The sequence below is a fragment of the Haliotis rufescens genome, unplaced genomic scaffold, assembly GCF_023055435.1.
Source record: "Haliotis rufescens isolate VD_foot unplaced genomic scaffold, xgHalRufe1.0.p SCAF_19, whole genome shotgun sequence".
In the NCBI taxonomy this organism is placed as follows: Eukaryota; Metazoa; Mollusca; class Gastropoda; order Lepetellida; family Haliotidae; genus Haliotis; species Haliotis rufescens.
The window spans coordinates 23,898,563-23,925,262 of NW_025963879.1; the positions used below are offsets into that span (position 1 = coordinate 23,898,563).

The 26,700-nt window shown below is 41.8% G+C and overlaps 4 protein-coding genes and 1 long non-coding RNA gene across 5 annotated transcripts; 1 reads left to right on the plus strand and 4 right to left on the minus strand.

The window, feature by feature from the left end:
* Positions 1-1,938: 1,938 nt before the first annotated feature.
* On the minus strand, positions 1,939-8,163 carry LOC124135393 (protein wech-like). The gene is made up of 4 exons (XM_048398715.1): positions 8,055-8,163; positions 6,539-6,835; positions 4,407-6,079; positions 1,939-2,046 (listed from the first exon to the last, which is right to left on the minus strand). The coding sequence occupies exons 2-4, from the start codon at positions 6,828-6,830 to the stop codon at positions 1,939-1,941; spliced, it is 2,073 nt and encodes a 690-aa protein (XP_048254672.1). The 5' UTR covers positions 6,831-6,835; positions 8,055-8,163.
* A 1,738-nt stretch (positions 8,164-9,901) lies between these two features.
* On the minus strand, positions 9,902-13,312 carry LOC125381624. The gene is made up of 3 exons (XM_048398716.1): positions 12,963-13,312; positions 12,590-12,869; positions 9,902-10,009 (listed from the first exon to the last, which is right to left on the minus strand). Exons 1-3 carry the CDS (start codon positions 13,310-13,312, stop codon positions 9,902-9,904), a joined length of 738 nt encoding a protein of 245 aa, XP_048254673.1.
* A 17-nt stretch (positions 13,313-13,329) lies between these two features.
* Positions 13,330-13,600, plus strand: LOC125381672. The gene is made up of 2 exons (XR_007221969.1): positions 13,330-13,390; positions 13,436-13,600. It is a non-coding gene; the product is annotated as an uncharacterized LOC125381672 (long non-coding RNA).
* A 7,313-nt stretch (positions 13,601-20,913) lies between these two features.
* Positions 20,914-21,836, minus strand: LOC125381671 (tripartite motif-containing protein 2-like). The gene has a single exon (XM_048399030.1). The coding sequence runs from the start codon at positions 21,834-21,836 to the stop codon at positions 21,234-21,236; it is 603 nt and encodes a 200-aa protein (XP_048254987.1). The 3' UTR covers positions 20,914-21,233.
* Positions 21,837-21,845: 9 nt separating this feature from the next.
* On the minus strand, positions 21,846-25,167 carry LOC124135358 (transcription intermediary factor 1-beta-like). The gene is made up of 3 exons (XM_048399029.1): positions 25,125-25,167; positions 23,390-23,663; positions 21,846-22,927 (listed from the first exon to the last, which is right to left on the minus strand). Exons 2-3 carry the CDS (start codon positions 23,496-23,498, stop codon positions 21,846-21,848), a joined length of 1,191 nt encoding a protein of 396 aa, XP_048254986.1. The 5' UTR covers positions 23,499-23,663; positions 25,125-25,167.
* Between the last annotated feature and the right edge of the window lie 1,533 nt (positions 25,168-26,700).

Sequence of the window (26,700 nt, forward strand, 5' to 3'; positions counted from 1 at the left end):
TGTGAACCGTGTGCAGTGTATCGATCACGTGACATAGTTATGGGGTGACACCAACTCATTACCATATCGAAAGTAGGAGACATTATTACAGTTCACATAATGGTGTTACCAGTAAACAGTAGGACAGGTGTGTAGCGTTATAATTGAAGTAGACGCAAGCCTTGTGACAACACACTTACCTGAGACAAGCAGATAACCGCTGTGGAGGGAAATTGAGCTACCGTCAGTTTCGTTACCAACTCGTGTCAAAGTAGGACAAGCTGCTTGCAGGTCACAGAAATAGGGGCGAGTGGAGGCGAATGGGCGTTTTGTATTTGTTCTAAATACACTGGGTCTAGATTCGATTATTAGATTACGTGTTAGCGGTCATTAAAAAAAAAGAAAAACACAAGAAAACAAAAGTCTTTACGGCCATTTGTCATGCCACGCCTTTCAAATGTGCAACGTGAACGTGCCAACGGCATGTTGCAGACGGGAACGTCCGTAGCTGAAGTCGCAAGGACGATGGGTTGTAGTCCTGTTTATGATTTACAGACGCGTCTACAGCAAACGGGTACCACCGCTGATCGCCCTCGGCCAGGTCTACCACGTGTAACGTCACATGCAGAGGATCGTCAGATTGTCTTACGTCACCTCTGTAACCGATTTTTGACGGCTACATCAACAAGAAACGAACTGTTTAGGGGTAGACTGAGTGCGCAAACCGAAACTGTTCGAAACCGTCTGAGAACTGCTCATCTTCAAGCACGACGGCCATACTGTGGGCCGATTCTGACTCAATTACACAGACGTCAACGTCAATTGTTGGCACAGTGACACTTACGATGGACTCTGAGGAATCAGGAATCAAGTCGTCTTCAGTAATGAATCCCGATTTAATCTTCGATTTGCTGATGGTAGGGCGAGGATGTGGAGGCGCCGTCATGAACGTTACGCCCAGTGTTGTGTACAGGAAGTTGACAGATTTCGAGGCGGAAGTGTCATGGTGTGGGGTGCTTTCTGTGGCAATGCACGTTCCAGGTTTCTTGACATCCGTGGCAACCTCATCGCTGCTGCTTGCCGCGACCGGGTACTAGCACCAGAACTTCTGCCTTTAATGGCAGCACATGGACCCGGTTTGATCTTCCAACACGACAATGCCAGACCCCACACAGCACTCTTGACAAGGAATTTCCTTCAGAATGCGGGAGTCAACGTCATGGACTGGCCGTCAAGGTCTCCCGACCTCAATCACATCGAACACGTCTGGGATGCTCTTGGCAGAAGTCTGCGCACTCTCTAGAACCAACCACAGAATTTGCGACATCTTGGCACCATTTTGCAGCAACAATGGCGTCGTCTTCCCAATCATGTGTTCACAAGCATCACAAGGTCCATGCGGAGGCATTGTGTGGCAGTTGTCAACGCACATGGTGGCCATACACGCTACTGAACTTGTGTGCCAACAGATTCTCGTGCTTGGGACTTGATTTAAACTGTTGATGTTATTACCAAATACCGTAGGTGCTTGGAACAAATTATGGTTACCTTCGTTAATTAAAATCCTTCTTTTGACATTAATGATAAACAATTACCTTCTCTGATACATTTGTCCGTTGTATATTATATATGGGATTACTTTTAAAAATGTCTAAGTTTTTAATTAAACTGGCTTCACAAAACATCGCATCACGATATATTACCCTTAGACCACTCAGTTCCAGAGTGAATTTGGCAATTCCTCCCATCAACGAGAGAGCTATTGGTTCTGTGATTCACAACACGTCACAGTTTAGTAAATTTAGCAAAAGAATTACTGTAACTAATGCTTAGCAGCCGTTGGGACCATCTGATCACCAATTTAGTCACCTTCTATGACGTACAGAAATCAGGCGACAGAATTTAAGTAACATTCTAGACTCGTTTGTCTGTTTTCGTGTTCCACGACATATGATCCGCCTATCTAAGTCTGACTTGACTCTCCTGGACCTGATTCCCCGGCAGGACACGTGGCAGAACAGAGGAACTTCCATCTGCATCAGTGTCGTCGGAATAACGTCTTTGAAACTGTAACAAAACAGTGTTGCTCATTTGTGTTTTCCAGCGTGACGAGCAAGGATTAGTGTCTTGTAAAAATATTCATCATACACATACATATCTCACAACATCTAGAAATAGCTCCTTAACAAACTGAAATTATGATTACAAACATGTCACATGGATTTATTTTCAGATATAATTCCATATAATATAAATATATAATTTATAGAATCCACACACGTTCAAAATGAGTACGGTCAATATTAAAAATTCTATCAAAATTCAATATAAAATTCAGATGTGTTCTACTGTGCGATGTGTTCACGTTACATTCACAAAACCAGTATGTGAACAGCTGTATCTGGCTATTTAGATTACATATAAATTGTGCAAACAATTATACACCTTGTCCAACTGGATATCTATTCATATCATTAAAATAGTAAGGCTTGGGTGAGAGATTAAATACTTAAGAAATAAGTGGGAGTTGTTTATCGTACAATAAAAAACTGCAGGGAGAATAAACCATGTGGCAAAAACGAGTGGTCAAAAGTTTGGTTCAGTTGCTGGAAAGGTGTTCAGTTCTTAAGAAAAGCAAGTCATTAACTATTTAATACTTAGTACTTATCTTAAAGTATGAATTCAGTCTTAAATTATTACATCAGTGCAATCCAGCAGAACGTAGGATGTACTTATGGACCAAATTAAAAATATCTAAACATATCTCAGTTCTAACCTCTCGTATCAAATGCGTATCTGTAGGACTCTCGTTTTAAAACTTTATCCGCGTTGAACCATCAGTCTACAATATCAAACGACAAACGTTTCATAAACCTTAGCAAAAAATGTAGATTCTTTTCTTAAACTGTGGACTCAATTAATTTCAGGGCTCACAGATACTGTGCATACAGTAGATTCTCAACTTTAAGTCCGGTTTATTAAGGACGTCCCAAGAACGAGGCTGCCAACCCCCATTTTGGTAAGTGGGATTTAGGGGTCTATTTAGAGAATATTCGGTACTCAGCGATGTGGACTCCTAGAAGATCGTATTTGGTATGCAGGTTCAACATTTATTCCAAAACATTGGTGTACGCAAATATTTTCTTCATATATTTCTTTTATATTATTTTTCAGTAATTTTACTTGAAATCGCACCCTTTTCCCTATGCTTTTGAGATTTGTGACGAGTAGTATTCTGGTTTCAGGAATAAGAAAATGAGACTGTAAACGTTATTCGGGACTCAGAAGAGGATGGGGTTGGCACCCTAAAAATGTAGAAAGGTTCATCCACGTAACCTTGTCTGGCCCGGAAAGATTAGTGACCTGGAATCCCCACGGAATATGTTGATATACTTCCAGCTTGTTCAGGTAAACCCAGTCTTGGCAGAGCTGTATAAGGCGTTGAACAATGGGGCAAATGTCCATGTTCTTGTTTCAATACCCAAAATACTTCAAACTAGTTTCTAAAAACATCCTTAATAAACGTGGGACGCTGTTCTTACTATCAATCATAGGTTTGTCTGGTCATAGCTCGAATATTGCAGAGTGCGGCGGAAAACTACAAGCAGCCTATTGATTGATGTCCTGGCTCCACCACTTGGTTGATACAGTGTCATCGTGACCAAACGACTTTGGATGTTGCTCGTGATGTCAATCACTGGTTTCTCCCGTCCATACTCGATTATTTACCGTCATATATATGTAGCTTGAATATTGCAGCGTTGACCAACATAGAATTACATTGGATTCATTTATTTGTAACACACATAAACGGCACACTCTGTGATAAAATGTCCATGGCTTCAAGTGCGTTTTCACTGCATTTTATGGCGCTTCAAAGATATTCCATCACGATTTATCACCCATAGACCGATCAACGGCCAAGTGAATGTATCACGTCCTCGCTGCAGGAACGGGAGAGCAATCGGTTCTGTGTTTCATAACGCGAAACAGTTCAGTAAAGCTACCAAAACAATTAGTACATTTAATGTATATATCTATATACATCTATATCATATCATACTCATATTTCACGTATATCCGTCCCATCTTCTGCTTATTGTCCTCAGCATAGCAAGCAAGGATTACTGTCATGTAAATATCCATCCTACACCGCCATAGCTCACACCACCTCTAGTTATAACACAGAAGGATTAGCTCCATGTCTTGCTACTCAGATAACACATAAAATGTTTACACAAGTTAAATCTTCATTCACAATTCATTCAACGCAAATGTAGAATGTGATTTTACCAAATACAGTGAAATGTGCTTACAGTTAAATACACAATGACACATATCACTGCACATAAATCCCCCAACAAAGACGTGACTATAGTTTATTGACAGGAGACTTGTGACATGTTCACTCACTTACATGTAAATACCTTCACCGAATCTGGTCTACACAGGTACATGCGGCCACGCCCACCAACACACACTCCACGTGGATACTGGACACCATCCTGTGATGTCAGCATGTTTCTAACAAACTGTCCTGACTCAGTCAGATGGAGGACTCTGTGTAGATGGTGGTCTGTCACCAGGATGTCGCCTGTGCTGGTGCTGGTGATACCAAGTTGATTCTTCAGTGCTGTGTCCCGTGTAGGGCTGTAGGTGAACACCACGTCTCCCTCGGGAGTCAGACACACGACACACGTGGATCCACTGAAAGACACCAGGATGTGTCCTGTCCTCGTGGTACAGAGGAAGAAGGGATACTCCAAGATGCATCTACTAGGTTGGTCTGGACAAATTGACCTCAGCACGTGTCCCGCCATATCCAGGATATCAACACAGAGAGGGGAGTCGGAACTTGCTGCTAGTGTTGATGGTGTCAGAGACGTTATACCCAAGTACTCTTTGCTGGTTGTGATGGTTGACAGCAGCACCAGGTCAGGGTTGACTTGTACTGTTACAATCTGTCTGGAACCCGGCACAGTGACAGCCACCTGGTTGTCCTTCAACTTTGTTATACCCCGCGGACGACCACCCAGATTGAGCCTGCTGTGACCTGGCTGCTTGTTCCTGGTGTAGAAGGATTTCACACTGTCGTTGCTATAGTCTGTGACTACCACTGTGTCTGTACCATTCACCACAAACACCTTCACGTCATTGGGGCATGCCCCAGATGTATCTCCTGCTACTCTGACGTTAATGGTGTCCTGTAACACAGGAGTAGCCTTCAGGTCCAGCACGTTAATGGTGTCCTGTAACACAGGAGTAGCCTTCAGGTCCAGCACACCCTCATACAGGACGTCTATCTCACCCAGCTGTAGATCGTCCAGTGCTCTACTCAGCTTGTCCGTGTCCTGTCTGAACATGATCCTGGCTATTCTTCCCTTCTCCTTCACGTCTGCGACTCCGACAGCCTCCACATCACCGGCCTCACATCCCTGGTACATCTCATACACACCCATGTCACACTCAGATTGTAGAGTCTGGTCTATCAGCTCAGCCTGTTGTTTGTACATCTGTACTGATATCTCACCTGACTTTATGTCTGCCTTCAGTTCTCCAATGTGTTTGTCAGACATTTCTTTCAGTTCAGCCAAAAGTTTCCGTTCCTTGACTTTGATCATCTTTATTGCTTTGAGACTTGCAGACTTGATATTCGATTCTATTCGTACGCAAAGTGTTAATGCTTCATTGACTTTGGAGTTTTGTTTACCAATATGTGTTTTCATCTCGTCCTGTTTCTTCAACAAATCCTCTTTATTCCTTCTTAACTCGGTTTTCATTGCAGGAATCTCAGACTCAATTTCAACAACCAAGTCACATTTCCTGTGATGGATAGTGCAGCATGTTTGACAAACAGCTTTTTTACAATCTTTACAAATATATTTGATATTCTGATCCTTGTGAACTTTACACATGACCTTTCTCTTGACCCTAACCTTTGTCTCTCCAAACAGGTCAACTACGTCATGGTGACGGGAAGATGGAATTCGTCTGTGTACTCGAATACATCGTTCACAGAGTGCGTCGTCACAAACAGAGCACCAAGATGTAGCCGGAGTTGTCTCCCCTTCCTCCTTGCAATAACTGCAGTGAGTCGTATCTGAAATAGGAATGTAATCATGTAGAGATAGTAACAGTTCTATATCACTACCTACTACAGAACTTCATGTGGCATATCACTCGCACGTGTGAGACAACATGCATCAATAACATCCCAATACGACGTAATGTAAAAAAGTATGTAAATAACGTTGGATTTGTCTCACTGATAGAAATCGCCATATAGATTTCAGAAAAACCAGCGATTGTGTCTGAGATAGACCTGAGACCATCTCCCTTTCGAATCATGTCCGGATAATCGTTGTTACTTGTTAAAACAGTGTACACGATACGATTTCATAGTCTACATACAGCCTACAAACAACTTAATAAATGACTTTCGATATATTTTGAAACCATACAAAATATCTTCTCACTCAACACACATTCCTATAATCCAGTCAGGTGTGGAGTTACCTGCATAGAAATAACATTCATATTCATACAAACCACAACCCACCTTTAGACCCGGGGCCAAACGAGTCCAAAAGTCCCTGGATGACAAAGATAGGCTTGACGTCATCCGCCCACTCCTCCACTGGTCTCTCAGGGGCAGACACTTTCGTCATCTTGCTGCAGAATGGACACAGGAGAGATTTGGCACTGATGGCTTCTGGTCTGGTTTTGGTGTAGTTGACGACACATTTCCGACAGAAGGTGTGATTACATACAAGTGTACAGGCCTTGTCAAACACCTCTGTACATATAGTGCATGTCAGGAAGTGTTCTGTTAACTTCTGGGAGGTCGCCATCTTACCTAGAAAAAGACAAACCAGTCGTGTATTGCCTGTGTACAAAACATGCACGTCTTATCCACAACCCGAACTTGTTTCGATTCTACACATCTTGTAAGCCCCCGGCCTTTCCCGACTTTAGCATGGATACAGGGACCATTGAACTACTCATATAACACATTAATAATGTCGTCAGTTCATCAGGACATGTACTTCTCGAAATTCATAACCAGTTTTGAACACATGAGGTGGTACCTAAGTAGTTTTGTTTCGTTGTTTGGTTGGTTTTAGTTTGCTTGCTGAAGTTGGAAAATAAGTAAAATATTGATGGCCTGACAGTACGCGTTTGTTATGCAATGTATGTCATGGTGACACCGAGAAGCCAGAAACAGTGGCCTCACGATGACGGAGGTTGGTGGTGCTTGTCAAATCAGTCACAGGCTGGCTTTACAACATGAGGTGTGTGCACTTGTGAACCGTGTGCAGTGTATCGATCACGTGACATAAATATGGGGTGACACCCACCTTTTACTATATCGAAAGTAGGAGACATTTTTACAGTTCACATACTACCATATCAGATGTGAAATAATACAGTTATGTGGAATTATGTTCCCGTATGGTTTACTGAAGCATTTGTCAGGGATCATGTCAGTAATAACTGTAACAGACACACGTGATATATACATACACATACATCGGGATCGGTCTCAGTATTGAAGTCAAGTGGCCGATCAGAGTATTTAATGACTGTGGATCTTTGAATTATTCCGGTTAGCCTACATGTTATATTTAATTAGGTGCCCGGTCATGGGAATCTGCCTGGAGATGACTGTATAGTTAGATGAACCCTTGTGGTGTTACCAGTACACAGTAGGACAGGTGTGTAGCGTTATAACTGAAGTAGACGCAAGCCTTGTGACAACACACTTACCTGAGACAAGCAGATAACCGCTGTGGAGGGAAATTGAGCTACCGTGACTTTCGTTACCAACTCGTGTCATAGTAGGACAAACTGCTTGCAGGTCACAGAAATAGGGCCGAGTGGAGGCGAATGGGCGTTTTGTATTTGTTCTAAATACACTGGGTCTAGATTCGATTATTTAAAGGCCGCTTTCATGGAGCTGGAATAATCCTGAGTGCCGCGTAAACAACAAACAAACTTACAGACTGACATACAGCTGTAATATTGATGAGAGGAAAACTACAATTATTTACTCGAGAATAAGTTACGATACTCACTTCTTGCGGGTTTCCTTCACCTGTTTAACATAATTATTTACCAACATACAGTGGCTAATATCTCTGTAAGCTGCTCGCAAACTAATTCTTTCAAGCTCACTTGTTGGGTGCAATGTACAATAAGCACAAAGTCGTAAATGCTGTATCTTTCTGTACTTTGCATCAAGCATCGATAGCACAACAGTGATTACATGTTCGTGTTATCACACGCAAACGTATATGTTCATTGGAATAATTAATGTGGAACATATATCGACAGCACGAACAGTGATGTCCATGTTTTCACATACAACATTCATCCTTGAAGCATGAATACTGAACCAAATTAAAAACTTCACAATCCTAAAATTTTAACATTTTGACCAGTTATCATTGTTGGCCCTTATTGTGTATTTAAACACTAATGGCCACGTATTGTCTTCAGGTAACACTCGTTTTTGTGCAGGTGAATCGATCAAAATCATGTGCACAGCACCATAGTGGAAAAAGTGTTTTTTCACGTGCAACTGGTCACGTGGCCATAACACCGCACGTCTTTTCAGCCATACTTGTTAGCAGTCATTAACACAAAAAAGAAAAACACAAGAAAACAAAAGTCTTTACGGCCATTTGTCATGCCACGCCTTTCAAATGTGCAACGTGAACGTGCCAACGGCATGTTGCAGACGGGAACGTCCGTGGCTGAAGTCGCAAGGACGATGGGTTGTAGTCCTGTTTATGATTTACAGACGCGTCTACAGCTAACGGGTACCACCGCTGATCGCCCTGGGCCAGGTCGACCACATGTGACGTCACATGCAGAGGATCGTCAGATTGTCTTACGTCACCTCTGTAACCGATTTTTGACGGCTACATCAACCAGAAACGAACTGTTTAGGGGTAGACTGAGTGCGCAAACCGAAACTGTTCGAAACCGTCTGAGAACTGCTCATCTTCAAGCACGACGGCCATACTGTGGGCCGATTCTGACTCAATTACACAGACGTCAACGTCAATTGTTGGCACAGTGACACTTACGATGGACTCTGAGGAATTGGAATCAAGTCGTCTTCAGTAATGAATCCCGATTTAATCTTCGATTTGCTGATGGTAGGGCGAGGATGTGGAGGCGCCGTCATGAACGTTACGCCCAGTGTTGTGTACAGGAAGTTGACAGATTTCGAGGCGGAAGTGTCATGGTGTGGGGTGCTTTCTGTGGCAATGCACGTTCCAGGTTTCTTGTCATCCGCGGCAACCTCATCGCTGCTGCTTGCCGCGACCGGGTACTAGCACCAGAACTTCTGCCTTTAATGGCAGCACGGTTTGATCTTCCAACACGACAATGCCAGACCCCACACAGCATTTTTGACGCTACTGAACTTGTGTGCCAACAGATTCTCGTGCTTGGGACTTATGACTTAAACTGTTGATGTTATTACCAAATACCGTAGGTACTTGGAACAAATTATGATTACCTTCGTTAATTAAAATCCGTCTTTTGACATTAATGATTAAAAATTACCTTCTCTGATACATTTGGCCGTTGTATATTATATATGGGATTACTTTTAAAAATGTCTAAGTTTTTAATTTGGCTGGCTTCACAAAACATCGCATCACGATATATTACCCTTAGACCACTCAGTTCCAGAGTGAATTTGGCAATTCCTCCCATCAACGAGAGAGCTATTGGTTCTGTGCTTCACAACACGTCACAGTTTAGTAAATTTAGCAAAAGAATTACTGTAACTAATGCCATCTGATCACCAATTTAGTCACCTTCTATGACGTACAGTAATCAGGCGACGAATTTAAGTAACATTCTAGACTCGTTTGGCTGTTTTCGTGTTTCACGTCATATGATCCTCCTATCTAACTCTGACTTGACCCTCCTGGGCCTGATTCCTCTGCAGAACACGTGGCAGAACAGTGGAACTTCCATCTGCATCAGTGTCGTCGGAATAACGTCTTTGAAGCTGTAACAAAACAGTGTTGCTTATTTGTGTTTTCCAGCGTGACGAGCAAGGATTAGTGTCTTGTAAAAATATTCATCTTACACATACATATCTCACAACATCACCAGGATACAGAGTGGAAATAGCTCCATAACAACTGAAATTATGATTACAAACATGTCACATGGATTTATTTTCATATATAATTCCATATCATATAAATATATAATTTATAGAATCTACATGCGTTCAAAATTAGTACGGTCAATATCTAAAATTCCATCACAATTCCATGTAAAATTCAGATGTGTTCTACTGTGCGATATGTTCATGTTAGATTCACTAAAAGCAATATGTGAACAGCTGTATCGGGCTATTTAGATTAAATATAAATTGTGCAAACAATTACACACCTTGTCCAACTGGATATCTGTTCATATCATTCAAATAGTAAGGCTTGGGTGAGAGATTAAATACTTAAGAAATAAGTGGGAGTTGTTTATCGTACAATAAAAAACTGCAGGGAGAATAAACCATGAGGCCAAAACGAGTGGTCAAAAGTTTGGTGCAGTTGATGGAAAGGTATTCAGTTCTTAAGAAAAACAAGTCATTAACTATTTAATACTTAGTACTTATCTTAAAGTATGAATTCAGTCTTAAATTATTACATCAGTGCAAATCTAGCAGAACGCAGGATGTACTTAAGGACCGAATTCAAAGTATCTAAACATATCTCAGTTCTAACCTCTCGTAACAAATGCGTATCTGTAGGACTCTCGTTTTTAAAACTTTATGTGCATTGAACCATCAGTCTACAATATCAAACGACAAACGTTTTATAAACGCTAGCAAAAAATGAATATTCTTTTCTTAAAATGAGGACTTAATTAATTTCAGGGCTTACAGAAACTGTGCATACAGAAGATTCTCATCTTAAAGTCCGGTTTATTAAGGACGTCCCAAAAACGAGGCTGCCAACCCCCATTTTGGTAAGTGGGATATAGGTGTCTATTTAGAGAATATTCGGTACTCAGCGATGTGGACTCCTAGAAGATCGTATTTGGTATGCAGGTTCAACATTAATTCCCAAAAATTGGTGTACGCAAATGTTTTCTTCATATATTTCTATTTTTCAGTAATTTTACTTGAAATCGCACCCTTTTCTCAATGCTTTTGAGATTTGTGATGAGTTTCAGTAATAGGAAAATGAGACTGAAAACGGTATTCAGGACTCAGGAGAGAATGGGGTTGGCACCCTAAAAATGTAGAAAGGTTCATCCACGTAACGGTGTCTGGCCCGGAGTGACCTGGAATCCCCATGGAATGTGTTGATATACTTCTAGGGTGTTCATGTAAACCCATTCTTGGCAGAGCTGCATTAGGCGTTTAACAAAGAGGCAAATGTCCATGTTCTTGTTTCAATACCCAAAATACTTCAAACTAGTTTCTAAAAACATCCTTAATAAACGTGGGACGCTGTTCTTACTATCAATCATAGGTTTGTCTGGTCACAGCTGGAATGTTGCGGAGTGCGGCGGAAAACAACAAGCAGCCTATTGAAGGTCTCACCGTGGTGATTCCGGGTCAGTATAGGTATTAGTATAGTCAAGGCGACCAAATGGATGCGATGTTCAGGCTCCACCACTTGGTTGAGGCAGTGTCATCGAGACCCAACGACTTTGGATGTATCTCGGGATGTCAATCACTTGTTTCTCGCGTCCATACTCGATTATTTACCGTCATATACATGTAGCTTGAATATCGCGGCTTTGACCAACATAGAATTACAGTGGATTCATTTATTTGTAACGCACATGAACGGCACACTCTGTGATAAAATGTTCATAGCTTCAAGTGCATTCGTTCACTGCATTTTATGGCGCTTCAAAAAACATTGCATCACGATTTATCTCCCTTAGACCGATCAACAGCCAAGTGAATGTAACACGTCCTCACTGCAGGAACGAGAGAGCAATCGGTTCTGTTTCATAAAGCGAAACAGTTCAGTAAAGCTACAATAACAATCAGTACATTTAATGTATAAATGTACAATAGTAGTTTCAGGTGATTCTGTTGAACACTGAGGCTCATATTTTACTTACATTCGTCCCATCTTCTGCTTATTGTTCTCAGCATAGCAAGCAAGGATAAGTGTCATGTAAATATCAATCCAACACCACCATAGCTTACACCACCTCTAGTTATAACACCGAAGGATTAACTCGGTGTTGCACTCACGTTATCATTACAAACAGGAAAAACACATCATACGGATGATCTGGTATTCGGAAATAATTGATCAACTTTAAATCGAAGTATATAATATATAAAATTAGACAATGCTCAGAATAGATCTCAATACGAGCAGTACACGAAGAATGTGTAAACAAGTTAAATCTTCATTCATCACATTCAAATAGTAAGGCTAAGATGCGAGCTTCAACACAAACGTAAAATGTGATTTTACCAAATACAGTGAAAGGTGCTTACAGGTAAATACACAATGACATATATCACTACACTTAAATCCCCCAACAAAGACGTGACTATAGTTTATTGAAAGGAGACTTGTGACATGTTCACTCACTTACATGTAAATACCTTCACTTCATCTGACATACACACGTACATACGGCCACGCCCACCATAACACACTCCACATGGATACTGGACACCATCCTGTGATGTCAGCATGTTTCTAACAAACTGTCCTGACTCAGTCAGATGGAGGACTCTGTGTAGATGGTTGTCTGTCACCAGGATGTCTCCTGTGCTGGTAGTTGTGATACCACGTGGATACTTCAGTGATGTGTTTCCTGTAGTGCTGTAGGTGAACACAACATCTCCCTCGGGAGCCAGACACATGACACACTTGGATCCACTGTCAGACACCAGGATGTTTCCTGTCCTCGTGGTACAGAGGAAGGAGGAATGCTTCAAGATGTATCTACTAGGTTGGCCTGGACAAATTCACCTCAGGACGTGTCCCGTCATATCCAGGATATCAACACAGAGAGGGAAGGCGGAACTTGCTGCTAGTGTTGATGGTGTCACAGACGTTATACCCCAGTACCGTTTGCTGGTTTTGATGGTTGACAGCAGCACCAGGTCAGGGTTGACTTGTACAGATAAAATCTGTCTGGAACCCGGCACAGTGACAGCCACCTGGTTGTCCTTCAACTTTGTTATACCAAACGGAGTACCACACACACTGAGCCTGCTGTGACCTGGCTGCTTGTTCCTGGTGTAGAAGGACTTCACACTGTTGTTGTTGTTGTCTGTGACTACCACTGTGTTTGTACCATTCACAACTAACACCGTCATGTCAATGAGGTTTGCTCCATATGTATCTCCTGCTACTCTGGTGTTAATGGTGTCCTGTAACACAGGAGTAGCCTTCAGGTCCAGCACGTTAATGGTGTCCTGTAACACAGGAGTAGCCTTCAGGTCCAGCACACCCTTATACAGGACGTCTATCTCACCCAGCTGTAGATCGTCCAGTGCTCTACTCAGCTTGTCCGTGTCCTGTCTGAACATGATCCTGGCTATTCTTCCCTTCTCCTTCACGTCTGTGACTCCGACAGCCTCCACATCACCGGCCTCACATCCCTGGTACATCTCATACACACCCATGTCACACTCAGATTGTAGAGTCTGGTCTATCAGCACAGCCTGTTGTTGGTACATCTGTACTGACATCTCACCTGACTTTATGTCTGCTTTCAGTTCTCCAATGTGTCTGCCAGACATTTCTTTCAGTTCAGCCAAAAGTTTCCGTTCCTTGACTTTGATCATCTCTATTGCTTTGAGACTTGCAGACTTGATATTCGATTCTATTTGTAAGTAAAGTGTTAATGCTTCATTGACTTTGGAGTTTTGTTTACCAATATGTGTTTTCATCTCGTCCTGTTTCTTCAACAAATCCTCTTTATTCCTTCTCAACTCGGTTTCCATTGCAGGAATCTCTGACTCAATTTCAACAACCAAGTCACATTTCCTGTGATGGATAGTGCAGCATGTTTGACAAACAGCTGTTTTACAATCTTTACAAATATATTTGATATTTTCATCTTTGTGAATTTTACACATGACCTTTCTCTTGACCCTAACCTTTGTCTCTCTAGACAGGTCAACTACGTCATGGTGTCGGGAAGATGGAATTCGTCTGTGTACTCGAATACATCGTTCACAGAGTGCGTCGTCACAAACAGAGCACCAAGATGTAGCCGGAGTTGTCTCCCCTTCCTCCTTGCAATAACTGCAGTGAGTGGTATCTGAAATATGAATGTAATCATGTAGAGATAGTAACAGTTCTATATCACTATCTATTACAAAACTTCATGTGGCATATCACTCGCACGTGTGAGACAACATGCATCAATAACATCCCAATACGACGTAATGTGAAATATTATGTAAATAACATTGGATTTGTCTCACTGATAGAAATCGCCATATAGATCTCAGAAAAAACAGCGATTGTGTCTGAGATAGACCTTAGACCATCTCTCTTTCGAATCATGTCTGGATAATCGTTGTTACTTGTTAAAACAGTGTACACGAAACGATTTCATGGTCTACATACAGCCTACAAACAACTTAATAAATGACTTTCGATATATTTTGAAACCATACAAAATATCTTCTCACTCAACATACATTCCTATAATCCAGTCAGGTGTGGAGTTGCCTGCTTAGAAGTAACATTTATATTCATACAAACCACAAACTCTCACCTTTAGATCCGGGGCCAAACGAGTCCAAGAGTCCCTGGATGACAAAGCTGGGCTTGACGTCATCCGCCCACTCCTCCACTGGTCTCTCAGGGGCAGACACTTTCGTCATCTAGCTGCAGAATGGACACAGGAGAGATTTGGCACTGATGGCTTCTGGTCTGGTTTTGGTGTAGTTGACGACACATTTCCGACAGAAGGTGTGATTACATACAAGTGTACAGGCCTTGTCAAACACCTCTGTACATATCGTGCATGTCAGGAAGTGTTCTGTTAACTTCTGGGAGGTCGCCATCTTACCTACACAAAGATCAACCAGCCGTTGTATTTCCGGTGTACACAAAAGACAAATTTTAGCCACAATCTGACTGGTAGAGCGTCCACCCGGAGAGCCGAAGGTCCGGGGTTCGATCCCCGCCCGCGTCACACAGAAAGACGTTAAAAGATGGTACTTGTTGTTACCCTGTCTGGCGCCCGGCATTAAGGGTCTAAAACAAGGACTGGTCGACTCGGAGTCAGTATACTGTGTCTGAGTGGGGTATTCATGTTAAACTGCGGCATGGTATCTCAGTGAGCTAGCACTATAAATCGGCATCAGTCACACAAACACACACGTACGCACATGCATGTCGCTATATCAGTGCAATAATCTTGGACGCGACGTTAAACCCCATTTTACCTCACCTCACAATCCGAGCGTACAGTTCTTGAACACTGACACTAAGACACTAAGGGGGACTTATTTACTGTCCCGTTCAAAACTAAGAAAGGGTATATTGTATCCTCCCATTCACCGACTGGATCGTCCAGATCTTGAAACAATTAACAAATATCCCGTTTCATAAGACCCATGAAGATTTGGGGTAGAATAGATCTTCAGCAACCTGTGCTTGCAGTCAAAGGCAACTGTGCTTGTCGTAAGAGGCGACAAACGGGATTGGGTGGTTTATGCATGTCATCATATCCCAATTGTGTGGATCAACGCTCATTATGTCAATCACTGGATTGTCTGGTCCAGACTCGATTATTTACAGACCGCCGTCATACAGCTGGAATATTGCTGAGTGCGGCCTTAAACAACAAACAAACAAAAGAAAAGTTATCTCAGATGTATGCATTTCTTATGAACAACCTAACATCCAGCTCTAATAGTGTGTATATATGTGTGTCTGTCTGTGTGGTGTGTGCGTGTTTCTCTCTCTCTCTCTCTCTCTCTCTCTCTCTCTCTCTCTCTCTCTCTCTCTCTCTCTCTCTCTCCTCTCATTGTGCAGGTGCATTTACAACATGAAGTGCGTGCACTTGTGAACCGTGTGCAGTGTATCGATTACGTGACATAGTTATGGGGTGACACCCACTCATTACCATATCGAAAGTAGGAGACATTATTACAGTTCACATAATAAAGAACCATATCAGATGTGAAATAATACAGTTATGTGGAATTATTTTCCCGTATGGTTTACTGAAGCATTTGTCTGGGATCATGTCAGTAACAACTGTAACAGACACACGTGATATATACATACACGTACATAGGGATCAGTCTCAGTATTGAAGTCAAGTGGCCGATCAGAGTATTTAATGACAGTGGATCTTTAAAGTATTCCGGTGAGCCTACATGTTATATTTAATTAGGTGCCCGGTTATGAGAATCTGCCTGGAGATGACTGTATAGTTAGATGAACCCTTGTGGTGTTACCACTACACAGTAGGACAGGTTTGTAGCGTTAAAAGTGAAGCAGACACAAGCCTTGTGACAACACACTTACCTGAGACAAACGGGTTACCGCTGTGGAGGGAAATTGAGCCATTGTGAGTTTCGTTACCAACTCGTGTCAAAGTAGGACAAGCTGCTTGCAGGTTACAGAAATAGCGGCGAGTGGAGGCGAATGGGCGTTTTGTATTTGTTCTAAATACATTGGGTCTAGATTAGATTAATTAAAAGCCGCTTTCATGGAGCTGGAATAATCCTGAGTGCCGCGACAACAACAAACAAACTTACAGACTGACATGATACAGCTGTAATATTGATGACAGGAAAACTACAAATATTTACTCAAAAATAAGTTACGATACTCACTTCTTCCAGGTTTCCTTCACCTGTTTAACATAATTATTTACCAACATACAGTGGCTAATATCTCTGTAAGCTGCTCTCAAACTAATTGTTTCAAGCTCACTTGGTGGGTACAATGTACAATAAGCACAAAGTCGTAAATGCTGTATCTTTCTGTACTTTGCATCAAGCATCGATAGCACAACAGTGATTACATGTTCGTGTTATCACACGCAAACGTATATGTACATTGGATTAATTAATGTGGAACATATATCGACAGCACGAACAGTGATGTCCATGTTTTCACATACAACATTCATCCTTGAAGCATGTATACTGAACCAAATTAAAAACTTCACAATCCTAAAATTTTAACATTTTGACCAGTTATCATTGTGGGCCCTTATTGTGTCTATAAACACTAATGGCCACGAGTTGTCTTCAGGTAACACCCATTTTTGTGCAGGTGAATCGATCAAACTCAAGTGCACAGCACCATAGTGGAAAAAGTGTTTTTTTCACGTGCAACTGGTCACGCGGCCATAAAACACCGCACGTTTTTTCAGCCATACTTGTTAGCAGTCATTAACAAAAAAAGAAAAACACAGGAAAACAAAAGTCTTTACGGCCATTTGTCATGCCACGCCTTTCAAATGTGCAACGTGAACGTGCCAACGGCATGTTGCAGACGGGAACGTCCGTAGCTGAAGTCGCAAGGACGATGGGTTGTAGTCCTGTTTGTGATTTACAGACGCGTCTACAGCTAACGGGTACCACCGCTGATCGCCCTCGGCCAGGTCGGCCACGTGTGACGTCACATGCAGAGGATCGTCAGATTGTCTTACGTCACCTCTGTAACCGATTTTTGACGGCTACATCAACCAGAAACGAACTGTTTAGGGATAGACTGAGTGCGCAAACTGAAACTGTTCGAAACCGTCTGAGAACTGCTCATCTTCAAGCACGACGGCCATACTGTGGGCCGATTCTGACTCAGACGTCAACGTCAATTGTTGACACAGTGACACTTACGATGGACTCAATTGGAATCAAGTCGTCTTCAGTAATGAATCCCGATTTAATCTTCGATTTTCTGATGGTAGGGCGAGGGTGTGGAGGCGCCGTCATGAACGTTACGCCCAGAGTGTGTACAGGAAGTTGACAGATTTCGAGGCGGAAGTGTCATGGTGTGAGGTGCTTTCTGTGGCAATGCACGTTCCAGGTTTCTTGTCATCCGTGGCAACCTCATCGCTGCTGCTTGCCGCGACCGGGTACTAGCACCAGAACTTCTGCCTTTGATGGCAGCACATGGACCCGGTTTGATCTTCCAACACGACAATGCCAGACCCCACACAGCAATTTTGACGATACTGAACTTGTGTGCCAACAGATTCTCGTGCTTGGGACTTATGACTTAAACTGTTGATGTTATTAGCAAATACCGTAGGTGCTTGGAACAAATTATGGTTACCTTCGTTAATTAAAATCCGTCTTTTGACATTAATGATTAAAAATTACCTTCTCTGATACATTTGGCCGTTGTATATTATATATGGGATTACCTTTAAAAATGTTTAAGTTTATGATTTGACTGGCTTCACAAAACATCGCATCATGATTTATTACCCTTAGATCACTCAGTTCCAGAGTGAATTTGGCAATTCCTCCCAACAACGAGAGAGCTATTGGTTCTGTGCTTCACAACACGCCACAGTTTAGTAAATTTAGCAAAAGAATTACTGTAACTAATGCTTAGCAGCCGTTGGGACCAACTGATCACCAATTTAGTCACCTTCTATGACGTACAGAAATCAGGCGACGAATTTAAGTAACATTCTAGACTCGTTTGGCTGTTTTCGTGTTCGACGTCATATGATCCGCCTATCTAACTCTGACTTGACTCTCCTGGGCCTGAATCCTCTGCAGGACACGTGGCAGAACAGTGGAACTTCCATCCGCATCAGTGTCGTCGGAATAACGTCTTTAAAGCTGTAACAAAACAGTGTTGCTTATTTGTGTTTTCCAGGGTGACGAGCAAGGATTAGTGTCTTGTAAAAATATTCATCTTACACATACATGTCTCACAACATCACCAGGATACAGAGTGGAAATAGCTCCATAACAACTGAAATTATGATAACAAACATGTCACATGGATTTATTTTCATATATAATTCCATATCATATAAATATATAATTTATAGAATCCACATGCGTTCAAAATTAGTACGGTCAATATCTAAAATTACACACCTTGTCCAACTGGATATCTGTTCATATCATTCAAATAGTAAGGCTTGGGTGAGAGATTAAATACTTAAGAAATAAGTGGGAGTTGTTTATCGTACAATAAAAAACTGCAGGGAGAATAAACCATGAGGCCAAAACGAGTGGTCAAAAGTTTGGTGCAGTTGATGGACAGGTGTCCAGTTCTTTAGAAAAGCAAGTCATTAACTATTTAATACTTAGTACTTATCTTAAAGTATGAATTCAGTCTTAAATTATTACATCAGTGCAAATCTAGCAGAACGCAGGATGTACTTATGAACCGAATTCAAAGTATCTAAACATATCTCAGTTCTAACCTCTCGAAATAAATGCGTATCTGTAGGACTCTCGTTTTTAAAACTTTATGTGCGTTCAACCATTAGTCTACAATATCAAACGACAAACGTTTTATAAACGCTAGCAAAAAATGTATATTCTTTTCTTAAAATGAGGACTTAATTAATTTCAGGGCTTACAGATACTGTGCATACAGAAGATTCTCAACTTGAAGTCCGGTTTATTAAGGACGTCCCAAAAACGAGGCTGCCAACCCCCATTTTGGTAAGTGGGATTTAGGGGTCTATTTAGAGCGTATTCTGTACTCAGCGATGTGGACTCCTAGAAGATCGTATTTGGTATGCAGGTTCAACATTAATTCTAAAAAATTGGTGTACGCAAATGTTTTCTTCATATATTTCTTTTTTCTATTTTTCAGTAATTTTACTTGAAATCGCACCCTTTTCTCAATGCTTTTGAGATTTGTGATGAGTTTCAGAAATAGGAAAATGAGATTGTAAACGGTATTCAGGACTCAGAAGAGAATGGGGTTGGCACCCTAAAAATGTAGAAAGGTTCATCCACGTAACGGTGTTTGGCCCGGAGTGACCTGGAATCCCCACGGAATGTGTTGATATACTTCTAGGGTGTTCATGTAAACCCATTCTTGGCAGAGCTGCATTAGGCGTTGAACAAAGAGGCAAATGTCCATGTTCTTGTTTCAATACCCAAAATACTTAAAACTAGTTTCTAAAAACATCCTTAATAAACGTGGGACGCTGTTCTTACTATCAATCAGAGGTTTGTCTGGTCATAGCTGGAATATTGCAGAGTGCGGCGGAAAACAACAAGCAGCCTATTCAAGGTCTCCCCGCCGTAATTCCGGGTCAGTATAGGTCCTCGGCACCCTGTGCTTGTTGTTCGAGGCGACCAAATGGATGCGATTGTCAGACCCCGTCACTTGGTTGATTCAGTGTCATCATGACCCAACGACTTGAATGTTCCTTGTGATGTCAATCACTGGTTTCTTGCGTCCATACTCGATTATTTACCGTCATATACATGTAGCTTGAATATTGCAGCGTTGACCAACGTAGAATTACAGTGGATTCATTTATTTGTAACACACATAAACGGCACACTCTGTGGTAGAATGTTCATAGCTTTAAGTGCATTCGTTCACAGCATTTGATGGCGCTTCAAAAGCATTGCATCACGATTTATCTCCCTTAGACCGATCAACGGCCAAGTGAATGTAACACGTCCTCACTGCAGGAACGGGAGAGCAATCGGTTCTGTGTTTCATAACGCGAAACAGTTAAGTAAAGCTACCAAAACAATTAGTACATTTAATGTATATATCTATATACATCTATATCATGTGATTGTGTTGAACACTGATACCTATATTTCACGTATATCTGTCCCATCTTCTGCTTATTGTCCTCAGCATAGCAAGCAAGGATTACTGTCATGTAAATATCCATCCTACACCGCCATAGCTCACACCACCTTTAGTTATAACACAGAAGGATTAGCTCCGTGTTACACTCGCGTTATGATTACAAACATGAAAAACACATCATACGGACGATCTGGTATTCAGAAATAATGAATCCACTTTTATTCGAAGTTCATAATACATTAAATTAGACAATGCTCAAAATAGATTATAGTGATACGAGCAGTACACGAAAAGCCATGTCTTGCTACTCAGATAACACATAAAATGTTTACACAAGTTAAATCTTCATTCACAATTCATTCAACGCAAATGTAGAATGTGATTTTACCAAATACAGTGAAATGTGCTTACAGTTAAATACACAATGACACATATCACTGCACATAAATCCCCCAACAAAGACGTGACTATAGTTTATTGAAAGGAGACTTGTGACATGTTCACTCACTTACAGCATGTAAATACCTTCACGCTATCTGGTGTACACACGTACATACAGCCACGCCCACCAACACATACTCCACATGGACTCTGGACACCATCCTGTGATGTCAGCATGTTTCTAACAAACTGTCCTGACTCAGTCAGATGGAGGACTCTGTGTAGATGGTAGTCTGTCACCAGGATGTCGCCTGTGCTGGTGCTGGTGATACCAAGTGGATACTTCAGTGATGTGTCTCCTGTAGGGCTGTAGTTGAACACCACATCTCCCTCGGGAGTCAGACACACAACACACATGGATCCCGTGTCACACACCAGGATGTTTCCTGTCCTCGTGGTACAGAGGAAGTAGGGATACTTCAAGATGCATCTACTAGGTTGTCCTGGACAAATTGACTTCAGCACGTGTCCCGCCATATCCAGGATATCAACACAGGGAGGGGAGCTGGAACTTGCTGCTAGTGTTGATGGTGTCAGAGACGTTATACCCCAGTACTGTTTGCTGGTTTTGATGGTTGACAGCAGCATCAGGTCAGGGTTGACTTGTACTGTTACAATCTGACTGGAACCCAGCACAGTGACAGCCACCTGGTTGTCCTTCAACATTGTTATACCTTACGGAGGACCACACACACTGAGCCTGCTGAGACATGGCTGCTTGTTCCTGGTGTAGAAGGACTTCACACTGTTGTTGTTGTTGTCTGTGACTACAACTGTGTCTGTACCATTCACCACAAACACCTTCACGTCAGTGGGGCATGCCCCATATGTATCTCCTGCTACTCTGGTGTTAATGGTGTCCTGTAACACAGGAGTCGCCTTCAGGTCCAGCACGTTAATGGTGTCCTGTAACACAGGAGTAGCCTTCAGGTCCAGTACATCCTCATACAGGACGTCTATCTCACCCAGCTGTAGATCGTCCAGTGCTCTACTCAGCTTGTCCGTGTCCTGTCTGAACATGATCCTGGCTATTCTTCCCTTCTCCTTCATGTCTGCGACTCCGACAGCCTCCACATCACCGGCCTCACATCCCTGGTACATCTCATACACACCCATGTCACACTCAGATTGTAGAGTCTGGTCTATCAGCTCAGCCTGTTGTTGGTACATCTGTACTGACATCTCACCTGACTTTATGTCTGCCTTCAGTTCTTCAATGTGTTTGTCAGACATTTCTTTCAGTTCAGCCAAAAGTTTCCGTTCTTTGATTTTCATCACCTCTATTGCTTTGAGACTTGCAGACTTGATATTCGATTCTATTTGTAAGTAATGCTTTAATGCTTCATCTACTTTGGGGGTTTGTTTACCAATATGTGTTTTCATCTCATCGTGTTTCTTCAACAAATCCTCTTTATTCCTTCTCAGCTCGGTTTTCATGGCAGGAATCTCTGACACAATTTCTACAACCAAGTCACATTTCCTGTGATGGATAGTGCAGCATGTTTGACAAACAGCTGTTTTACAATCTTTACAAATATATTTGATATTTTCATCTTTGTGAATTTTACACATGACCTTTCTCTTGACCTTAACCTTTGTCTCTCTAGACAGGTCAACTACGTCATGGTGACGGGAAGATGGAATTCGTCTGTGTACTCGAATACATCGTTCACAGAGTGCGTCGTCACAAACAGAGCACCAAGATGTAGCCGGAGTTGTCTCCCCTTCCTCCTTGCAATAACTGCAGTGAGTGGTATCTGAAATATGAATGTAATTATGTAGAGATAGCAACAGTTCTATATCACTATCTATTACAAAACTTCATGTGGCATATCACTCACACGTGTGAGACAACATGCATCAATAACATCCCAATACGACGTAATGTGAAATATTATGTAAATAACATTGGATTTGTCTCACTGATAGAAATCGCCATATAGATCTCAGAAAAAACAGCGATTGTGTCTGAGATAGACCTTAGACCATCTCCCTTTCGAATCAGTTCCGGATAATCGTTGTTACTTGTTAAAACAGTGTACACGAAACGATTTCATAGTCTACATACAGCCTACAAACAACTTAATAAATGACTTTCGATATATTTTGAAACCATACAAAATATTTTCTCACTCAACACACATTCCTATAATCCAGTCAGGTGTGGAGTTACCTGCTTAGAAATAACATTTATATTCATACAAACCACAAACTCTCACCTTTAGATCCGGGGCCAAACGAGTCCAAGAGTCCCTGGATGACAAAGCTGGGCTTGACGTCATCCGCCCACTCCTCCACTGGTCTCTCAGGGGCAGACACTTTCGTCATCTTGTTGCAGAATGGACACAGGAGAGACTTGGCACTGATGGCTTCTGGTCTGGTTTTGGTGTAGTTGACGACACATTTCCGACAGAAGGTGTGATTACATACAAGTGTACAGGGCTTGTCAAACACCTCTGTACATATCGTGCTTCTGGGAGGTCGCCATCTCAGCTACAAAAAGACAAAAGCACCTGTTGTATTTCCGGTGTACACAAAAGACAAATTTTAGCCACAATCCGAGTGGTAGATCGTCGACCCGGAGAGCGGAAGGTCCTGGGTTCGATCCCCGCCCGCGTCATACCGAAAGATGTTAAAAGATAGTACTTGTTGTTACTCTGTCTGGCGCTCGGCATTAAGGGTCTAAAACAAGGACTGGTCGACTCGGAGTCAGTATACTGTGTCTGAGTGGGATATTAATGTTAAACTGAGGCATGGTATCTTAGTGAGCTAGCACTATAAATCGGCTTCAGTCCGGACTATTACAAGCAGCTACACAAACAAACACGTACGTACATGCATGTCGCTATAAAACTCCAGTAATGTTGGACGCGACGTTAAACCCCGTTTTATCTCACCTCACCTCACAATCCGAGCGTACAGTTCTTGAACAAGTGACACTAAGACTTGACTGTAGTAGGGGGACTTATTCATTGTCCTGTTCAAAACTAAGAAAGGGTATATTGCATCATCCCATTCACCGACTGGATCATCCAGATCTTGAAACAAGTAACAAATATCCCGTTTCATACTTGACCCGTGAAGATTCGGGATAGAATAGATCTTCAGCAATCCATGCTTGCAGTAAAAGGCGACTATGCTTGTCGTAAGAGGCGACTAACGGGATCGGGTGGTCTGGCTCGCTGACTTGGTTGATGCATGTCATCGTATCCAAATTGTGTGGAACTGGATTGTCTGGTCCAGACTCGATTATTTACAGACCGCCGTCATATAACTGAAATATTGCTGAGTGCGGCGTTAAACAACAAACAAACAAAAGAAAACATTTGATGTATGCATTCCTTATGAACAAGCTAACATCCAGCTTTAATAGTGTGTATATATGTGTGTCAGTCTGTGTGGTGTGTGCGTGTTTCTCATCTCTCTCTCTCTCTCTCTCTCTCTCTCTCTCTCTCTCTCTCTCTCTCTCTCTCTCTCTCTCTCTCTCTCTTGTGCAGGTGGATTTACACCATGAGGTGTGTGCACTTGTGAAACGTGTTCAGTGTTTCGATCACGTGACATAGGTATGGGGGTGACACCAACTCATTACCATATCGAAAGTAGGAGACATTAAGTTCAGACGATATGGAATAATACAGTTATCTAGAAGTATTTTCCTATATTGTTTACTGAGGCATTTGTCAGGGATCATGTCAGTAATAACTGTAAAAGACACACGTGATGTATACATACACATACGCCGGGATCGATCTCTGTATTGAAGTCAAGTGGCCGACTGAAGGAAATAGTGAAAGTGGATCTTTGAAATAGTCTGGTTAGCCTACAGGTTACATTTAATTAGGTCATGAGAATCTGCCTAGTTAGATGAACCCTTGTGGTGTTACCAGTACACAGCAGGACAGGTGTGTAGCGTTTTAAGTGAAGTAGACGCAAGCCTTGTGACAACACACTTACCCGAGACAAGCAGGTTACCGGTGTCGAGGGAAATTGAGCAGCCAGTGAGATCTATCCTAGAGGGGTGTGGGCGTGATTCGTTCGTTACCAACTCGTGTCATTCCGGGACAAGCTGCTTGCAGGTCACAGAAATAGGAGCGAATGGAGGCGAATGGGCGTTTTGTATTTGTTCTAAACACTCTTGGTCTAGATTCGATTATTTAAAGGCCGCTTTCATGGAGCTGGAATAATCCTGAGGGCCGCGTAAACAACAAACAACTTTACAGACTGACATTACAGCTGTAATATTGATGACAGGAAAACTACAATTATTTACTCGAGAATATGTCACGATACTCACTTCTTGCGGGTTTCCTTCACCTGTTTAACATGTTTATTTACCAACATACAGTGGCTAATATCTCTGTAAGCTGCTCGCAAACTAATTCCTTCAAGCTCACTTGGTTGGTGCAAAATACAATAAGCACAAAGTCGTAAATGCTGTATGTTTCTGTACTTTGCATCAAGCGTCGATAGCACAACAGTGATTACATTTCCGTGTTATCACACGCAAATCACAAAACATCGCATCACGATTTATTACCATCGAACAGCTCAGTTCCAGGGTGAATGTGGCAATTCCTCCCAACAACGAGAGAGCTATTGGTTCTGTGCTTCACAACACGTCAAAGTTTAGTAACTTTAGCAAAAGAATTACTGCAACTAATGCTTAGCAGCCGTTGTGAACAACTGATCACCAATTTAGTCACCTTCTATGACGTACAGAAATCAGCTGACGGAATTTAAGTAACATTCTAGAGTCGTTTGGCTGTTTTCGTGTTCCACGTCATATGATCCGCCTATCTTAACTCTGACTTGACTCTCCTGGGCCTGAATCCCCTGCAGGACACGTGGCAGAACAGTGGAACTTCCATCCGCATCAGTGTCGTCGGAATAACGTCTTTAAAGCTGTAACAAAACAGTGTTGCTCATTTGTGTTTTCCTGCGGGACGAGCAAGGATTAGTGTCTTGTAAAAATATTCATCATACACATACATATCTCACAACATCACCAGGATACAGAGTGGAAATAGCTCCTTAACATCTGAAATTATGATTACAAACATGTCACATGGATTTATTTTCAGATATAATTCCATATAATATAAACATATAATTTATAGAATCCACATACGTTCAAAATAAGTACGGTCAATATTTAAAATTCCATCACAATTCCATATAAAATTCAGATGTGTTCTACTGTGCGATATGTTCATGTTAGATTCATAAAAGCAGTGTGTGTACAGCTGTATCTGGCTATTTAGATTACATATAGATTGTGCAAACAATTACACACCTTGTCCAACTGGATATCTGTTCATATCATTCAAATAGTAAGGCTTGGATGAGAGATTAAATACTTATGAAATAAGTGGGAGTTGTTTATCGTACAATAAAACACTGCAGGGAGAATAAACCATGAGGCCAAAACGAGTGGTCAAAAGTTTGGTGCAGTTGATGGACAGGTGTTAAGTTCTTTAGAAAAGCAAGTCATTAACTATTTAATACTTAGTACTTATCTTAAAGTATGAAT